The sequence below is a fragment of the Hibiscus syriacus genome, unplaced genomic scaffold (genome assembly GCF_006381635.1).
Source record: "Hibiscus syriacus cultivar Baekdansim isolate YM2019G1 unplaced genomic scaffold, ASM638163v2 tig00112518_pilon, whole genome shotgun sequence".
Classification (NCBI taxonomy): Eukaryota; Viridiplantae; Streptophyta; class Magnoliopsida; order Malvales; family Malvaceae; genus Hibiscus; species Hibiscus syriacus.
The window spans coordinates 209736-229773 of record NW_024063354.1 but is presented as its reverse complement, the minus strand read 5'-3'; the positions used below and the strand labels follow the sequence as shown (position 1 = coordinate 229773).

Sequence of the window (20038 nt, the reverse complement as noted above, 5' to 3'; positions counted from 1 at the left end):
GAGAAGGGGATGAGTCTCGGGCTAAAAACTTTGATATGAACAAATCCAGCGGCCATGTGACATTTGTAATATAATGTGCGAAAGTTCAACGAATGGTAGCGTTATTTGACATTAGGTGGTGACCGTGCATTGCGGCTCTTTCTTGATTCTCTTTGCCTTAACATGTCATCTAACACACAGTTGAACTTCGTTTCTTAATGCAAGTGGACTGAGTTCCGTTGACATTTTGTTTATTTTACCACGAAATATGATTTATTAAGCAATTTTTTAGAGTCGAATACAGCAGCCTCTCTATAAAAGAAAGGCTACTCGTCTGGTTTCACAGAGAAGGCAGAAAAAAAGGAGTAGAGTTTGATGAAGATGAAGAGATCATGCGGTGATGATGAAGAGAAGACATTTGATTCTTCTTGTGGTGATGAAGAACCTGCTGCTGCTGCTGCTGTTGTTCTTCATAAGGTGATGAAGAATGAGAACACAGCTTTCTCTTTGCTTTAATGGCGGATATCTGCGATTTCTTTTACCAGTTCTGTTATGTTCCTTCTTTCCATAAATAAATTTTTTTAGTTTTATCTGGTGTTTGAAAAAAATAAAGAAACTTTGTTTTTTTTAATATATTTCATGTTGTTAATTTTGATCAGGTAGGAGATAATACACCATACTTTGAGAATGATGATATGAAGCCATCTTCCCCAGGGAAAAAGGATTTAAGCAGCAGCAACAACAAGGTAAATATATATATATACTTTTAGCCCTAATCTTTGTTGTTGTTGTTGTTGTTAAAACAATAGATTCATTAAGCTAATATGGATTAGTTTATCTTTTTATCAATGGTGAATATATCATTTATTTTTATCTTTTTACATAAAAAATAAAAACAAAAAACTATAAAAAACAATAAAAATATTTTAAATAATAAAATATTTATAAAAATGTGAAAAGCATATTAAATTATATATAAAATATGAAAATTAAAAAATATATTTACGACCTATAATTTCATGTGTATTTAATTTGCAATTCGTAAAATATTAAGGTAAATACATAAAATATCTTTAATTTGTCTTCAAAAAATTATTTAATCACTAAATTCTTAAAAATTATAAAATAATCATTAATATATACCACCACAATTTAAGTTTTTCATATTACCATATTTTATAAAATTTTAAGATAAAATTACACATTAATTAGCCAAAAAAAACTATTTCTACATTATCCAGAGAGGATAATATATTTCTGATCCTAGATTGTTCTCATGTGACATCTTGCCGATCGACATCTGCATGCATATCTGGGTTTATGAAGTATTCCGTCAATTGTACAAGAAAGAGACAGGTAGGAACAACTGGTTGTGGAAGAAACAAGGGCAGCAAGCAAGACAAATTTGACAGATTTTTTTTCCCTACAGACAATAACAATTAAACAATTTTTTTTTTTTGTTCTCTATAGATTTTTCAACATTTTTATTTTTCTTTGATCCCTTGATTTCTAAGATCTTGGCTATATCTATATTTGTTCTTTGTCCAGATGCTGGACTTGAAGTCGTCACCATTACTTTTCTAATTCATTTTTCTCCTGTCCACACTTCAAGCTTTGATTTTTAATATATATTGGAAACATCTCAGACATTTCTGCTAACTCAGTGTATAAAACTAAACAGGTGTCTGTAAAATCTGATACTGCAAGAACAGAAGCTGAGTACTCCATGGCATCTTCTTCAACTCGAAAGGATCAGGTTTGGTTATTTAACTATATATATATTTGTGCATATATAAGCATAATATATTGCAATCATTGATGAGTTATTCATTGATTATATGTGTATGCATGGATGCATGTATAATTTTTTTTATAAGTTTGATGATCTTATCTTTAAATTAAGAATCGGTTCATTTTATCAACAGATCACGTGATTATTGTCGTAAAATCAGTTTTGTGTGTATGGAAATAGGACGATCAGCTTGAATCAGCCAAAGTCCATATGGGAGAGGTGAGAGAAGAAAATCAAAGACTAAAGATGTATTTAAAGAGGATGATGAAGGATTATGAGGAGCTAAAAATGCAATTCTACAACGTCGTTGGACAAGATTCAAAGAAAACCCTAGCAACACCAAATATAGACCACCAAGAACAACAAGCCGAAGAAGAAGGAAAAGAAGAACCCGAGCTTGTTTCCCTTACACTGGGAAGATTTTCATGTGATTCGAAAAGGGATGATAAGGGAAAAGCATGTAGCAGCAGCCATGGAAAGGAGGAGGAGAGAGGCAATGAAGGTTTATCTCTCTCCTTGGATAAAAAATTTGAAGCTTCCAATATGTCCGAGGTTGACGATGAACCTCTGCCGAATCCGAGCCCGGTGAACACTTCTCAAGAACCCAAGGAAGAAGAAACATGGCCGCCGAGCAAAGCTCTCAAGACAACCAAAAGTGGAGGAGACGATGAAGTCTTGCAACAAAATCCAGCCAAGAGAACTAGGGTCTCCGTCAGAACCAGATGCGACACTGCCACCGTACGTGCATTACTATCTCGTTTTCGATCACATAACCGTTTATACATGTCTTACTTTATGTTGATATTATTCGGTTATTTTTCGATTCTAAAATTTCTAACGGTTACCTTGTAATTACAGATGAATGATGGATGCCAATGGCGGAAATATGGACAGAAGATTGCTAAAGGAAACCCTTGTCCTCGAGCATATTACCGTTGCACGGTTGCACCTTCCTGTCCCGTGAGGAAACAGGTTCAAAGATGTGTCGAAGACAGGTCGATCTTAATCACAACATATGAAGGAAATCACAATCATCCACTTCCAATGTCGGCCACCGCAATGGCTTCCACCACCTGTGCGGCAGCTTCGATGATATCGGCCGGTTCGACATTGTCGGCCGGTTCCAACGTTCCGTTATCAACTTCCTCACACCCCGCCCTCCATGGACTCAACGTTTACCTATCCGATAACTCGAAATCGAAGTTCTACTGGCCCAACACTTCACTATCGTCCGCCTTGTCGCACCCCACGATCACTCTCGACCTTACTTCAACACCATCATCGTTTCCTTTCAATAGATTCTATTCGGCTTACCCCACCACGTCGAGATACAACACTCCGACGACGAGTCTCAGCTTCGGCTCTTCGGAACCGAACATGGTGTCTTGGGGCAGCGGGCTCCTTACCTACTGTGGAAGTAGTACTCAACGTCAACAACAACCCTACATGAAATCCCACGACGGAGCTCTCAACATGACCGGAAGAGTACCGCAGCCGACGATCGAGAATAGCATATATCAATCTTTCATCCAAAAGAATCATCATCAACGTCAACCTCAGCAGCCATTACCGGATACTATTGCGGCTGCGACCAAAGCGATCACGACAGACCCCAATTTCCAATCTGCATTAGCTGTGGCTCTCGCGTCGGTCATCGGAGCGGGCAATAATGGAGGTGGAAGTATTGGATGTGGGTCTAGCTTCTTCAACAAAGCCCCTTCCACTGGTTCGCAGCCAGGGAGTTCGATATTTCTACCACCTACAGCTGCTTTGCCATTTTCAACGCCAAAGAGTGCTTCCACGTCTCCTAGTGATACTGAAAACCACAGCTACTGACTTTTGTTTTTAAATATTGATTTGTAATTAGAAACGGTGTTTATTCATTTAGTCTTGATTGGCATGTAATGCTTAATAATATGAAGTTTGAAGACATTTTCCTCTCGAAGAGAAGGATGGAGGAACAAAACCCTCTTCCCCCTCCTCATGTGTGACACTCCGATCATAATTATTACCTAACGAAAAATATTTATTGTAAACCAAAATTCAGATGCACTTGATGTGTTCCACTCCAAGTTTGTATGTGCTGCTAAAAGTATGATGAATTTTACCAAGCCTGATATAAACTACGACGATAGTTGGTTGAGAAAAAAAATATGCAAACAAACTAAATTATAATGTGCTGTGGTAGTAAAATTATTAAGATATTTAAAAGATATTGTACCTATCACCATTTGGAGATAATCCAAATACTCTCTTCATTTGACTATAGTCTCTCGAATTGATTGATATTAATTCTATCACCATTTAAATTTATTATCCGATAATCAGATTTATTCCCAACCCATCGATTGTTATCATCTCTATGATTAACACAACAATAGTGTTGGGGACATATATATCCACACAAACAAGATTAAAGGAAAGGATTTTCAACCTTATACCAACTGTACATCAACTTCTCAAATCCTTTCTCTCATTTATCCAGACCACTACTGTTTGCAACTCTACACCCAATCCAGAGAGAGTGAATTCTCTAAGACCGCCACTTTCTTATTCAGACTATCAACGCAATGATATTTCGTAAAATTTAAGGGTTAAATTAATATTCTATCTAAAGGTTAAAGGTTAAAATAAAAAGTAAGTTTTTTTTACTAACATATCATGTAATCATCATTTGCACAATAGATTTCATTTAATATTTTCTTGTTTTGTTTTGTGTATGATTATCTTGATATGAAGTCGATTATTATCCTTACCGATTCCATTTCTTACTTAAGATAACAGAAGGTTCTTATTTTTTTTTTAAATGATGTAAAATGTTTGAACAATTCAGAGTTGTCTCTTAACCAGTCTACGGAAAACAAGGATTCAAAAGCAAAACGACACCGTTTACCTCTCTTAAGTCGAAACAAAAAACAAACTCGTACACAATATAAGGTCAGGCAGGTTCCAAACGACAAGACAAGAAGATGGGGGCATAATAAAAGTGGGGGAAAAAAGATAAGAAGCGATGGTGTTAAACAGCTCGGTGGTGGTGGCAATCGCCAACTTGTCAGCCAACTTATGCCAATACGTAGCCTGTAACCCGGAGAGATTAAGGAGCAATCAAGTATTGTGCCTCATCTTCTGCTTTAGTCCTCCCGATCACCCTCTCTCCGATTACACTGACAGCCACCGCCGACAAAGATGATGCCCCGGTTATTGATTATTTCAGTTACACCCACCATGGTCTTCTTCATCTTTTTTCTTTCTCTTGTAAATTCTTGAAATTTATCAAGTTTTAGGGATACCCAAATCTTTCCCGGCTTGTTTTTCAGGTTATTGTTGTTTGGGGAATATCCTCATCTCTTGTAAATTTTTAGGTTAATTACTTGGTGATTAAATAACAAAACAACAAAGTTGAATGATTTGATATTGTTTGTGTATAGAATACCAGACAAAAAAAAAACAGGGTCTTGAATTCACACCAGATACAAACAACAACCCAATAAAGAAGTAAAATAACCCAATACAGGATGGAATTTAACCTCCAGACTGCTTTCTTCTGTCAAAGGCGCATCCTGTAAAGGAGGAACGTCAGAATTTTCTTTGTTCTCCTCTTCAGCAGTCTCTGCTGCAGCTGATGGGATAATTTGTTCTGTAAACAAAACTAAAATTGCATTAGTCATGGGAATATTCATATGCTGAACCTAAAATATATCTACACCCCTTGCCTTCTTTATTATCTGATTTGGCTTCCTGTTTCTCAGTCCTTTCCATCCCTTTAACAGGTTCTGGCTTGGTTGTTGTTGTCTTCTGAATTGTGTTCTGTGGCTTACGAGCCCTCCCGGTGTCGGGATCGGACCTCGAATTTGAACTGGTCTTATTCGAATACCTATTACTGCTTGCAGCATTATGCTTTGGTGTAGCCTGTTTTGCTGATTTAGCCACGGATGAAGCCTGAGCAACAGCACTGTTCAAGGACTTGGGTTTCAATCTTCTAGCTCCTGCTGAAGGAGAAACCCTGTGAACCTCATCATCAGATGACCGAGTTCCCTCTCCAGGCACCTGCGGTTGATCGAAAATTTCCAAAACATTGTAGTGTTCAATTAGCTCCTTTATAGCTTCCTCATTTTCACCGAGATTAAGTCGACGTACATACGATTTAAGCTCGTCGGCAATTTTCTGAAGAGGCTGGATTTGGTGTTGTGGTGAAGATTAGACCAAAAACAAAGATAAGTTGAAATCCAATTGCACACGCCATAGTGATTACGATTCATGTGTTATCGCCGGAGGAATGTAAAATAATGCAAAGTGAAATACACAAACGAATGAAGCATATATACCTCACATCCAGCTTCTAAGGCAAGATTGAAAAACCCAAGTGAGACCGAGTGCTTAGAAGCTGATTCAGAGAGCTTAATCTGAGACAGCCAGTAAGAAGCCTACGACAGCATATCGAACCTCCTTCGAGTCGATGATCTAGAAGCATCGGAAAGAGCAGTGTCACTTTTGCCCCGACTATTTGTAGATTTCTTGGCTCTACCTTCATGTATAGTAGGGGTTACCCCCAACAAATTTTGGAGACGGAGTCACAGTTGATTTCGTTGGGATGGAGAGTCTCCTGGGTGGCTTCCCAGATTTCTCCTTTGAAAGATCAAGAACACCTACACTCTTGCTCAAACTTGGTGTTGACCTCCCCCTATGAAGACCAAAACAAATAAAACCCTAATTCATTTATAACAATTTAAAGGCAACACAAATAAGACGATCAACTAGTAAAATTGTTAGCTGCACAGCCATTATGCCATTATATCGATTCATTTTTCGAAATAAAGATATAATCATTCAAATCTAGGAAAAACACGTTATGGGGGGAAGACTGTTTATATATGGATGATTAATTCTACAGAGACATTAAACTGAGCTGCAAGCTATACAATTTTGAATACCTGTAGACGATGAAGAATTGGATAAATCAACCGCCGGTGGCTTCTCCTCCTTTGGTTTCGTCAAGGATCGAAGTGGATAACGGATCTTCGATCTACCTGCACTCCCTGAAAACATCCCAGAAACAGCAAAGGAGTAATTAAATCATTATGTAGTTTATTTGGCAAAGAAACTGTCTCGAAAACATAAAACTGCAAGACAATCTAGTATACCATTGCTTCTTTCATTTACCAAAATCAATGGATATTCTAAAACCTAAAAGGAAATATAAAGAAATTGATATTAGAGAATGAACCGGAAATTGGAGCAGCAGATTGTTGTTTTTTGACAGCCTCCTCCATGATTGTTCGTTTCTCCTCCAAGATTTTTCTCAAACGAAAGGCAAAGAAAAATTCTTGCTTGCTTGTTTGCTTTCAAGGCACCAAACAAACCCAGAATTTTGTATCTTATTTTTAAAGGAATTGTTGCCCTTCAGTTGATTCACTGCTTTACTTTTGACACAGTCTCATAGGCGGGAAAATTAAAAATCAACAAAAAAAACCCTAAATTGATCGAAAATCATAAATCCAATAGCTACTCGCAGCTCTTTGTTTGTCATCCACTCGCTTCATTTCACCGCTACCTGCCCCTTCACAACTATCCTCCTCCTATAACACCGCCGCAGTAACGGCTATGTAATACACGTGTCGACTATATGAAGGAGAGTGGGATTTTTCGTCTGGTGCGACTGGTGGTGTGAGTGAAGTGAAAAACGGTAGAGGGGAGCTGGTAGTAGAACCCACGCGCCACACAATAGAAACATCGAACGGGTCCCGACATTTCGAATTTCAAAATTCAAAAAGATTAAGAATTAAGAACCGGTTCTAAAAACGGATGAGACATGCCACACTTAAATAACACGAGAGACATAGAGTATATACGCTTAAAATGTTAATAATATCCGTAATAATTATCGTTTTTAATTTGTTTTATTACTGTTTATAACATTTAGATGTAATCTAAAATGTCTAAAGTTTCAGCTTAAATTTTGATAACATTTTAAACTTAACCTCAAATATTAATGATATTAATAACATTTACCGTTTATAACTTATTTTATTACAGTTTATAATTTTTGTGTAACATGTTAATAAGATTGATAATATTTTAAGTTTCAAATTATAACATTTTGTATTTTGTTTTTAACTTATTACCTTTTTAACCGATTACGCCGTTTATTAATCTTATTTTTAGGTATCTCATAGTGGAACTACCCGTTGAGATGATGACATACATATATAACACGAGAGATATCGAACATGTGGGCCATACGGCTCAAATTACTTCGTTAACTGCTTGGGCTTATCGTTTAGACTTTAATATCCAATGTAAAAATTTAGTTTTTCCCAATGATTTTTATTAAAAGAGTTTTTCACCTAAATATTTAACATATATTTTATTATACGATCATTATATGAGTTAATTGCATCATATATCCCTAAAATATGATTTATTTTAAATTAATCTTTAAACTTTTAAATATTCCAATTTCATCCTTAAACTATGACTCTCATTACAAATTAGTCCTTAAACTTTTGAACATTTGAATTTCATCCCAGAACTATTAATCTCATTATAAATTGGTCCCTAAACTTTTAGATATTTCAATTTCATCCTCAAATTCATCCAAATATGTAATCCATTTCAACCATTAACCTAAATTTTATTTTTTTCAAACATATAATAATATAACTTGTCTAATGATTTTATTAACAAAAGATGTGATTAGTATATACAAATCATTTAGTATAAAATTGAAATATTCAAAAAGTTTGGGGACCAATTTAGGATGAAGATCATAACTAGGGGATGAAAATGAAATGTTCAAAAGCATGAGGACCAATTTAGAATAATATTCATAGTTTAAGGATGAAATTGAAATGTTTAAAAGTTTAGGGACTAATTTGAAATGAGGGTCATAGATTGGGGATATATCATACAAGTGTCATTAATTTTAGAGTTCATTACATCATATGTCCCCAAATTATGACCCTCATTTCAAATTAGTCCTTAAACTTTTAAACATTCTAATTTCATCCTCAAACTATGTCTCTCATTCTAAATTAGTTTTTATACTTTTGAACATTCTAATTTCATCCTCAATGTAACACCCTTAACTCATATCCTACCCGAATACAAGTCTGAGGTGTCACATTGACTTTTCAAACTTTGACTCTTACTGAAACTCCCGAGAATTTTTAAAACTTTCATTAAAACGAAATACATTAATTTACATAAGACCATAAAATACAAAATCGATCAGAGTATTCATAATTAACACTTATTACATGCCAACATTCTATACATAACCAAGTACATACTTTGTCAATTACTTCTGATCTGATCTTCTAGTAATGATACTGTCTTTACCACTTCTATTCTTGCTCTTCTCGTTTCTTGGTACCTACGTGTAAATCACTTACACGCTAAGTCATAGACTTAGTAAGGCATATAAAACATATAATATTTCATATAACATAAATCATACATAAACATATACCATCATTATCATTAAGAAACACACATAACATCATATGGTTCATGTAACACATTTCAAACCACTTACCTTTGATAACCATTTATAAACCCATCGTATACACATCACATTCAATATGTTTGTTTGATCTCTTTATTAGCCCATGTACACTATTGAGAACTTAAGGTATGTGAGTACATTGAGGTTGTGCACTAATGATGTCACCACAGCTCGTATCAATTCCCTCATGGGGCACCGAACCTTAGTTCAGTATTCGTCCCGAAGGACCAGTCCATAGATTCCGAAGAACCTAGGTAAACAGTCCATATGTCCCGAAGAACATAGGTAAACAGTCCATATGTCCCGAAGAACATAGGTAAACAGTCCATATGTCCCGAAGAACATAGGTAAACAGTCCATATGTCCCGAAAAACATAGGTAAACAGTCCATATGTCCCGAAGAACATAGGTAAACCCTCGACGCTTGGCATGCCAACTATACCACTAGCTCTCTTATCACATAACATGGGCATTAACATTCATAACAGTTCAATTTACTTATTCATATCCTTTTTCTTATGAACATATATCTTTTCTTTTCAGTCACGTACCAAATGTACGTGTAATCATTGATCTTATAATCACATGTTCATTCTCTTCGGTCACATACCATATGTATGTGTAAACATATATCTAGTATCATATAACACGCATCACAAATGCATGTATTCACATAAATCATTTCTTATAGCTTTATTCATATCACATATTCATATAAGCTCATATCTTATTTCACATATACTTTCCATATAACTTATATATCTCATAATCACACAAATCATAACATTGATCACCAATCAAATAACATTTTAGGAGTTACTTCTTACCATAGTAACTCCATCACTGGCTCATCGCAGGCTAAATGTTTATTCAATAATATAAGTACAAATAAAATGCACTCACCTTAGCTTTGCTTTGATTCGATTCTAATCCTTCAGTTGATTCAGAACGGAATCACGTTCTATATCTACATAATCATACATAGATCTATATCAGTATCATAACTAATATACTCTAATGGTTCACTCTTTAGACCAAGAGAAAAGTCAATTTCATCTTTTAATGAAGGTATGCACCGATGCACTACTGATGCATCGGTGCATAAAATGTATTCGATGTTGTATTATTGTTGAGATGCATCGATGCACTCCTTATGCATCGATGCACCAATTGCATTCGATGTTTCATTATTAATGGGATGCATCGATGCACTACTTATGCATCGATGCATGAATTTCATTCGATGTCTTTATTTTAAAAGAGTGCATCGATGCACTACCAATGCATCGGTGCACATTCAAATAATTTCTGGGTTTTAACCTTGATGCATCGATGCACAATGAAAATGCATCGATGCACTATGCCCAGAATCCTCTTTTTGAACCCGAAAATCATTCATTTTGGATTAAATCCTTCATGTTTCATCCCCTTTTTCATTCTTAACTCTATTATACATACTTAAACCAATCTATATTCATTTATTTCATCTTAAACCTCAAAATCCTATCTTCTATATGTAATTCAATAATTACATCAATTTTGCAACATGTTTCAAATCCAATTCTATTACTTCATATCTCTTACTTAGATTGATAACAAGTCAAATTCCTTCTCAAAATTCACTTACTAACTCTTTTCCAGAATTTCCTTAAGAAACTCATTTTCTTTAATCTTTCATAACTTCTTTATCTTTTGATTTTAGGACAACTTAAGCTTTCCATAAGCTTAAGTATTACCTAATGATCAAACCCCACTCTTAAAATTAACAAATAATCAGCTAACAAGGAATCTTACCTTTGCAAGCTTGGCTCTTTCTTTCTCTCGTACATGAAGAAGAAGAAGAAGATGATGATGAAGAGAATATCTCTTTATCCTTATCCCCTCTAACATATATATCCTTACCATATTTATTTTTAATTCATTTATTAGTTAAATGACCATTTTGTCCTCTACTTCATTTGATAATTACTAACAACTTTTAGGATTTATTTCCAGATAAATCATTGAACTAATCCATTCTTCTACTTTAATCACCAAATTCTGAAACTTTACCATTTAGTCACTAACCCATAGTTTGGGATGTTACAACTCTCTCCTCCTTATAAGAAAATTCGTCCTCGAATTTTCATTGCACAAGGAGCTAAAATACTTTCTATACTTCTACTATTCATTTTTACCTATTACTTCTTCAATAAATCTTTCGTGATATCCTAAACTTCACTTCATTGCTTAATTCTTCCATTAACTTTTTCCCTGAATTCTAATGGGACACCTTCAACATATCCTACTTACTCGAACACTCTGCCCTAATAAAGTTGTCATTACTACATCACTATAAATAATTTCTAATTACATTCTCAATTCTTTCACAAAATTACTTCTAATCGATGAATATGCAAACCCATATCAAACAATAGTATAATGTATCTATTATATCGTAGAAAAGTACCTGCTATTATCTCTGGATCATTAAAATCTTCATTAGTATTAATATTATACACTCGAGCAGTGGAGCGTAATTCCTGTTGAGTAGAGGATTCAAGTTGGCTTCTGCCTCTACCTCTTCCTCTCTGAGACATCGAAGCATATCGCTCCGATTGTACTGACTCTTTTGTTCCTAATGGACAATCTCTTACGAAATGTCCCGTTTCACCACATTGAAAAAAAGCTCCAGAAACCATTCTACATATTCCACCATGGTATTTTCCACAAGTCTGACAATGTCTCTGTTGTGTTCTGTCCTCATCAGATCCTACTGACTGAGTCTGAAAACCAAAATCTCTACCTCTCTTGAGTGGTGCAGAACTCGATGAAGCCCCCATTCTTTTAGATGGTTGGGTTCTTTGATCCTTAAACCTTTCATTTTGAGCTCTCTCTAGAGCTTTAGCACGATTTACGATTTCTTGAAACGAGGACAAGTTCAACACTATTAACATTTCTTTCAATCTCGGGCGCAAGCCCTCTACAAACCATTCACATGCATCCTTCTCTGTTGGAATTAACTCGGCCACAAAACGACTTAACTTGTTAAATTCACACTCATATTCATATACAGTGAAATCTAATTGCTTTAGATTTAAGAATTCTTGCTTCATTTGTCTGATAAACTGGTCTCATATATACTTGTGCTTAAATTCTTCTAAGAACAAGGACCAGATCACTTAGTTATTTGTCATTCTCATAGTGACATTTGTCCACCAGATTCTTGCTTGCCCACGAAGCAAGGAGACCACTCCATCTAACTTTTCCACATCAGAATAGTGGAGTCCATCTAACATTATTTTCACATCATTGAGGCAAAGGTCCGCAACAACAGGACCTTCCTCAACTTCACCTTTGAATTCAGGAGCTCCTAATCTCTTTAATTCCTTTGCTATATTCATCCTCTGAGTAGAGGAAGTAGGAGGTTGAAAACGCGTCAGAATAGCATCCAACGTCCTGAAGAAAACATCTTGATCTTGTACAGGCACTCCAGTAGGTGACTGTTCTTCACCTTGCCTGGCCAGGGCAGGTGAATTACTACTTTCCGCGGGTCGATCATCTCCCGCTTCATTTCTAAAACTACCTTATCCAGACATCTATAAAAATACAACCATATAGTTCTATTAGCAAAACAATATACTTACTATTCCATCAGATCAGAAGTTTCCACTATTTTGTTGGCATGTATACCTTATAAGACACTCTAGTCTTCGGTTTATGCCGAGAATCGACTAAACCGTAGCTCTGATACCATTAAATGTAACACCCTTAACTCATATCCTACCCGAATACAAGTCCGATGTGTCACATTGACTTTTCAAACTTTGACTCTTACTGAAAATCCCAGGACTTTTTAAAACTTTCATTAAAACGAAATACATTAATTTACATAAGACCATAAAATACAAAATCGATCAAAGTATTCATAATTAACACTTATTACATGCCAACATTCTATACATAACCAAGTACATACTTTGTCAATTACTTCTGATCTGATCTTCTAGTAATGATACTGTCTTTACCACTTCTATTCTTGCTCTTCTCGTTTCTTGGTACCTACGTGTAAATCACTTACACGCTAAGTCATAGACTTAGTGAGGCATATAAAACATATAATATTTCATATAACATAAATCATACATAAGCATATACCATCATTATCATTAAGAAACACACATAACATCATATGGTTCATGTAACACATTTCAAACCACTTACCTTTGATAACCATTTATAAACCCATCGTATACATATCACATTCAATATGTTTGGTTGATCTCTTTATTAGCCCATGTACACTATTGAGAACTTAAGGTATGTGAGTACATTGAGGTTGTGCACTAATGCTGTCACCACAGCTCGTATCAATTCCCTCATGGGGCACCGAACCTTAGTTCAGTATTCGTCCCGAAGGACTAGTCCATAGATTTCGAAGAACCTAGGTAAATAGTCCATATGTCCAGAAGAATATAGGTAAACAGTCCATATGTCCCGAAGAACATAGGTAAATAGTCTATATGTCCCGAAGAACATAGGTAAACAGTCCATATATCCCGAAGAACATAGGTAAACCCTCGACCCTTGGCATGCCAACTATACCACTAGCTCTCTTATCACATAACATGGGCATTAACATTCATAACAGTTCAATTTACTTATTCATATCCTTTTTCTTATGAACATATATCTTTTCTTTTCAGTCACTTACCAAATGTACGTGTAATAATTGATCTTATAATCACATGTTCATTCTCTTCGGTCACATACCATATGTATGTGTAAACATATATCTAGTATCATATAACACGCATCACAAATGCATGTATTCACATAAATCATTTCTTATAGCTTTATTCATATCACATATTCATATAAGCTCATATCTTATTTCACATATACTTTCCATATAACTTATATATCTCATAATCACACAAATCATAACATTGATCACCAATCAAATAACATTTTAGGAGTTACTTCTTACCATAGTAACTTCATCACTGGCTCATCGCAAGCCAAATGTTTATTAAATAATATAAGTACAAATAAAATGCACTCACCTTAGCTTTGCTTTGATTCGATTCTAATCCTTCAGTTGATTCAGAACGGAATCACGTTCTATATCTACATAATCATACATAGATCTATATCAGTATCATAACTAATATACTCTAATGGTTCACTCTTTAGACCAAGAGAAAAGTCAATTCCATCTTTTAATGAAGGTATGCATCGATGCACTACTGATGCATCGGTGCATAAAATGTATTCGATGTTGTATTATTATTGAGATGCATCGATGCACTCCTTATGCATCGATGCAACAATTGCATTCGATGTTTCATTATTAATGGGATGCATCGATGCACTACTTATGCATCGATGCATGAATTGCATTCGATGTCTTTATTTTAAAAGAGTTCATCGATGCACTACCAATGCATCGGTGCACATTCAAACAATTTCTAGGTTTTAACCTTGATGCATCGATGCACAATGAATATGCATCGATGCACTCTGCTCAGAATCCTCTTTTTGAACCCGAAAATCATTCATTTTGGATTAAATCCTTCATGTTTCATCCCCTTTTTCATTCTTAACTCTAGTATACATACTTAAACCAATCTATATTCATTTATTTCATCTTAAACCTCAAAATCCTATCTTCTATATATAATTCAATAATTACATCAATTTTGCAACATGTTTAAAATCCAATTCTATTACTTCATATCTCTTACTTAGATTGATAACAAGTCAAATTCCTTCTCAAAATTCACTTACTAACTCTTTTCCAGAATTTCCTTAAGAAACTCATTTTCTTTAATCTTTCATAACTTCTTTATCTTTTGATTTTAGGACAACTTAAGCTTTCCATAAGCTTAAGTATTACCTAATGATCAAAACTCACTCTTAAAATTAACAAATAATCAGCTAACAAGGAATCTTACCTTTACAAGCTTGGCTATTTCTTTCTCTCGTACATGAAGAAGAAGAAGAAGAAGAAGAAGAAGATGAAGATAATATCTCTTCATCCTTATCCCCTCTAACATATATATCCTTATCATATTTATTTTTAATTCATTTATTAGTTAAATGACCATTTTGTCCTCTACTTCATTTGATAATTACTAACAACTTTTAGGATTTATTTCCAGATAAATCATTGAACTAATCCATTCTTCTACTTTAATCACCAAATTCTGAAACTTTACCATTTAGTCACTAACCCATAGTTTGGGATGTTACACTCAAACTATGAATCCCAATCTAAATTGATCTTTAAAAATTTAGATCTTCCCATTCCATCCCCAAATTCATCTAAATATGTAATTCATTTCAACCATAATTTAACCTAAATTTTATTTTTTCAAACATATATAATAATATAACTTGGCCTAATGATTTTATTAACAAAAGATGTGATTAATATATACGTATAATTAATGATAAAATTCAAAAATTTAAAAAAGTTTGGGGACAAAATTAGAATGAAGATCGTAGTTTGGGGATGAAAATGAAATGTTTAGAAGTTTAAGGACTAAATTAGAATGATAATTATAGTTTAAGGATGAGATTGAAATATTTAAAAGTTTAGGGACCAATTTAAAATAAAAGTCTTAAATTTTCGTTATGATTATTTTACAGTCATCTCTCTGTTGTGTCTGTTAAATTTGGTAATTTGTTTTTAATCTTATAATTTTATAAATTTGTTATTCTTAAAATTTTGAACGTTTTATCTTACAAGATAAAATCATGTGTCTGTGCTTTAGGTCTATCAATGATTACAATAATTGGACACATATTTTCAATTGGCATAATGCAAACAAATACCCTTAATATTTGATAATATATACAATTTTGCCCCTATTATTTTTTTTTTAGAACATTTGACCCCCACGTTTCATTTTGAGTCAAAAAACACCCTCGTTAGATGATGATGTGGGAGATACACGTAGACTAAATGTTGACGTGACATGTCCACATGGCATATGAATTTTTTATTAAATTGAGATAGAATTGATTAAAACCTCCACAAATTTTACAGCTCATGAGATTTGAACCTTGGTCTAAGGAATAAAAGGTTTGACGTCTAACCACCAAGCCAAGTCACTTAATTGTTATTGAATGGCTAATAACAACATTTAAAGTTTATTGTTGTCATCAAAACCACCACTAACACAAACATTTTTTTTTAAATTATAGTTAGATTTAAATTGTTTGAATTATTTGGGTTAATTTAAATTCATATTTAAAAATTTTAATTAATTTTAAATCTATAAACTTTAAAAAAATAAAAGTTTTAAATCCATAAAATAGTAAAGGGAGATAGGCGTGGACCACAAACCACCATTATTCTATCATGGCCATGCAGCCAGTGTCGGCATCCACGAAAGAGCCTTCAGGGAGATCAAGAACCATACTTGTGGTAAGAATAGTCGAGTGATCCAAATGCAACTGATCAAGTTGTTGCACAGTGGGATCGGATGGTGGTGGAGAAAGTGAGCTTCCAAGTGGGGAGGAATAATCGGTGGAGCATCGGCAGCATGCTTCGCGGAGTTAAGTGCAACAGACGTCGCACTATGTATGGTCGATCGATTAGAGCTGGCTGCCAAAGAGAGAGGCGGAGTAGACTGGATGTTCATATTTCGAGCACAAAGAATGGTCATCGGGGTCTTGCGTAGGGAGGTAGACAACTTTCCTTTTTGCTTAGAATTATCAACATGACGTCTAGAGCTTTCCTTTACCGTAGATGGTCGCCGAGAGCGTTCATGACTCACAGGCTGGCGCGCGGTGGATGTCACAGGTGTGATGCTGGGATTCACTTCAACAAGGCCAGTTATGGAAGTTAAATGAAGTAAACATAGGAAGAAACATACGTGGAATGAATATGTCAACATTTTTCATCTGTAAAACGTTAAAGAAAACCAAAATGTAGTATTGACAAAACAAAACTCAAAAAATCAACAAAAATGAGAAACCCTTTTTAGCAATTAAAGAGAGCGATGAAAGATGTAGAACAAAGGGAAAAACCTGTTCTGCCACTGGCTCCATTGACAAGCACAGTGCTCAAATCAGCCATGGAAATGAAGATGAAGATAGAGTTATGGAGGGGTTATCAAGGATAATATTAATAGGGTTTTCAACCACAGAAATAGGAGCAAACGTAGAGGGTGCAATGAGAGTTTCCGGAGTGAGAGTTGTAACCACAATTTTTTCCTTCCTTGACGCCGCTGCTTCTTCTCAACAAGCATCCAGAGGCATAGGATTCATCGGAGGCAGCAGAGACCACCGGTGTGGGATCGGTTTGGTTGGGTGGGATGACACTCTCATTTTATTTTTTATTTTTTATTTTTTTAAAGTTTATAAATTTAAAATTAATTAAAATTTTAAATATGAATTTAAATTGACTCAAATAATTCTAACAATTTAAATATAACTATAAATTTAAAAAAATGCTTGTGTTAGTGGTAATTTTGATGGCAACAATATACTTTAAATGTTGTTATTAGCCATTCAATAACTACCAAGTGACTTGGCCCGGTGGTTAGGCGTCAAACCTTTTATCTCTTAGACTTAGGATAAAATCTCATGGGTTGCAAAATTTGTGAAGGTTAATCTCTCCTATCTCAATTTAATAAAAAAAATCCATTTGTCACGTGACAACATTTGATTTGTTGTTACTAATTTAATAAAAAAATTATTTATTATTAATTATTTATTTATAAAAAATTGCTAACATGGCATCCCACGTAGACTAAAAGATATGTCATGTCATCATTTAGTCTACGTGGATCTGTTATGTCATCATCTACTATGATATGGACATGACACATCAGCATCTCCCTCCACATGTTCTTGTTGAGTCAGATTCAGGCGTTGACCGTCAGTTTACTAACGATTTTCATCCAACGAGGGTGCTTTTTGACCCAAAATAAAACGTGGGGTCAAATATTCCGAAAAAAATAATAGGGACAAAATTGCATATATTGTCAAATGTTAGGGGTATTTATTTGTATTATGTCTTTTCAATTTGAGTCTTCCAACTTTCGAGTTTTACCATTTTAAATCCCACGATTATTAAATCTTTAACCATGTTTAATTTTTTTTGGTTAATTACTAAAAAATCCTGAAACTTAAAACTTATATACGCTAGAGATGGAAGGAGGAGGTAATCTACGTGATCATATTACTGGGTTTAAGCAATCAGTTTACCATTTATTGAATATATGTAAGAAGCTAAGTACTTGAAAACACAGCTTTATTATATTAAAAAATTTCATTAATTATTTTTTTAAGAAATAACTCCAAATCAGTTTTACGAAAAAAGAATTCCATGCTTGCTTTTATCCAAAATTAAATTGCTTTATCTGAAAAAGTTAATGAGTCTCGCGTCATATAAAATGTAAGGTCCATTAAACGTATTTATAGGACGCGAGGTAGTCTTATATGGACATTTTGAGGGTATTTTTCTAACTCATATGATTTGAGGTTATTTCTCAAAAAAATAATTAATGGGTTTTTTTAATATAATAATGCCTGGAAAAAACCACCAAACTAAATTACGTAATTATTATTAATTATATTTTTTTATTAAGCTGATATGATTACAAAGTAGTATATATTCTAAATACTCTCAATCATTTGACAATGAACGTTCAATCACTCTACTACAATCGTGGGTGTTTGAACATGTGACTTCTAAGAAAAACAATCATTCATTTAATCAATGAGGTAATTTGGTCCATGCAACTATTATTAATTAGAGGATGTATAAAAGGGACAACAATAACGAGAATTGAAACGTGCTAGCTACGAATATATCTTAGGGTAAGGAATTTCTCTGGGAATGAAATACCAATAATCAGTTGGTCTATAGTACGAGGCTCTAGATTCTTTGAATAAAACCAAATGTTCGAATCTTGATAATTGTGAATGGAATATATTGGGTTGGAAGTGTTGCCCTTATAATGGACCTTTGTAAAATTCGATATGGATTAGTTAATTAATAATTAGATACTAATAATTAATTAAAAAAGAGAAAATATAAAAAGTCTAGAGTGAAGGTTATGGTAATGTGAAGTACTTTTATATATAGATTATTTGTAACACCCTAAATTGGTACGACACACAGTCGACCGATTAGAATGCCATACGGGACCACCGGAGTAGCTTACTTAAAAAAAATTCTTTTATTACCCATTTAAAACGATGAGTTAAAACCATTTAAAATAAATAACGCAACCAGAAATACATATAAATAGGTATATCGAGGAGCTCCTAAATAAGTATATCAAAGTAATACAACCCAATGTTTCAAAATAAGTTACGACTCGAAATATATAAGGGTCTACAAATAATACATGCCCTCTAAGAGATAACTCAAGACGTAGCCTGCTCTGCATTCGGTCTAGAAGTTGTTGCTCAAAAAGGGCTCCTCAACTGCTCCTCCTAAGTACATGCGCACGAAAACAATTCGAACACTGAGCTCACTAGCCTTGTGCCACACTAGCAACTAAACCATACAAAAAGTGTGCATCATATGCTCGAACTATTAAGTGCAATGCAATAGTGAGCATACTCGTATACTTCACTCTGTACTCTATGGTAGACATCATAGTGTGACTGAGGGTTCTGCATCTCAGAGCTCACGCACCCCACTAGTCTACCAAGTATGAGGTTTGGAATCTCTACATCAGATGCAACACCCTTGACTAACTCACTCCTCGCGAGTGTCGGGCCTCGACCCTAGTTAGTCAATTTAAAGTGCCACATAC

At 34.4% G+C, this 20038-nt stretch overlaps 1 protein-coding gene and 1 pseudogene across 2 annotated transcripts; one reads left to right on the top strand and one right to left on the bottom strand.

Moving 5' to 3' along the window:
- The first annotated feature begins 591 nt into the window (after positions 1-591).
- Positions 592-3699, top strand: LOC120181217 (WRKY transcription factor 72B-like). Of its 2 annotated transcripts, XM_039186390.1 has the most exons (4): positions 592-725; positions 1661-1735; positions 1952-2509; positions 2630-3699. In XM_039186390.1, exons 1-4 carry the CDS (start codon positions 675-677, stop codon positions 3605-3607), a joined length of 1662 nt encoding a protein of 553 aa, XP_039042321.1. In that variant the 5' UTR covers positions 592-674; the 3' UTR covers positions 3608-3699. The 2 variants fall into 2 exon arrangements, with proteins under 2 accessions (XP_039042321.1, XP_039042322.1); XM_039186391.1 differs by lacking the exon at positions 592-725 and having other exon boundaries at positions 1671-1735; positions 1905-2509.
- Positions 3700-5244: 1545 nt separating this feature from the next.
- LOC120181218 lies at positions 5245-7257 on the bottom strand (annotated as a pseudogene).
- Between the last annotated feature and the right edge of the window lie 12781 nt (positions 7258-20038).

What these genes read in the sequence shown, in the direction of transcription:
- LOC120181217 (XM_039186390.1), top strand. Translation starts at nt 675, where the DNA reads ATGAAGCCATCTTCCCCAGGGAAAAAGGATTTAAGCAGCAGCAACAAC. An exon ending in TAAGCAGCAGCAACAACAAG is followed by an intron (nt 726 to 1,660) that starts GTAAATATATAT and finishes AAAACTAAACAG; the next exon opens with GTGTCTGTAAAATCTGATAC. An exon ending in CCAGATGCGACACTGCCACC is followed by an intron (nt 2,510 to 2,629) that starts GTACGTGCATTA and finishes TTGTAATTACAG; the next exon opens with ATGAATGATGGATGCCAATG.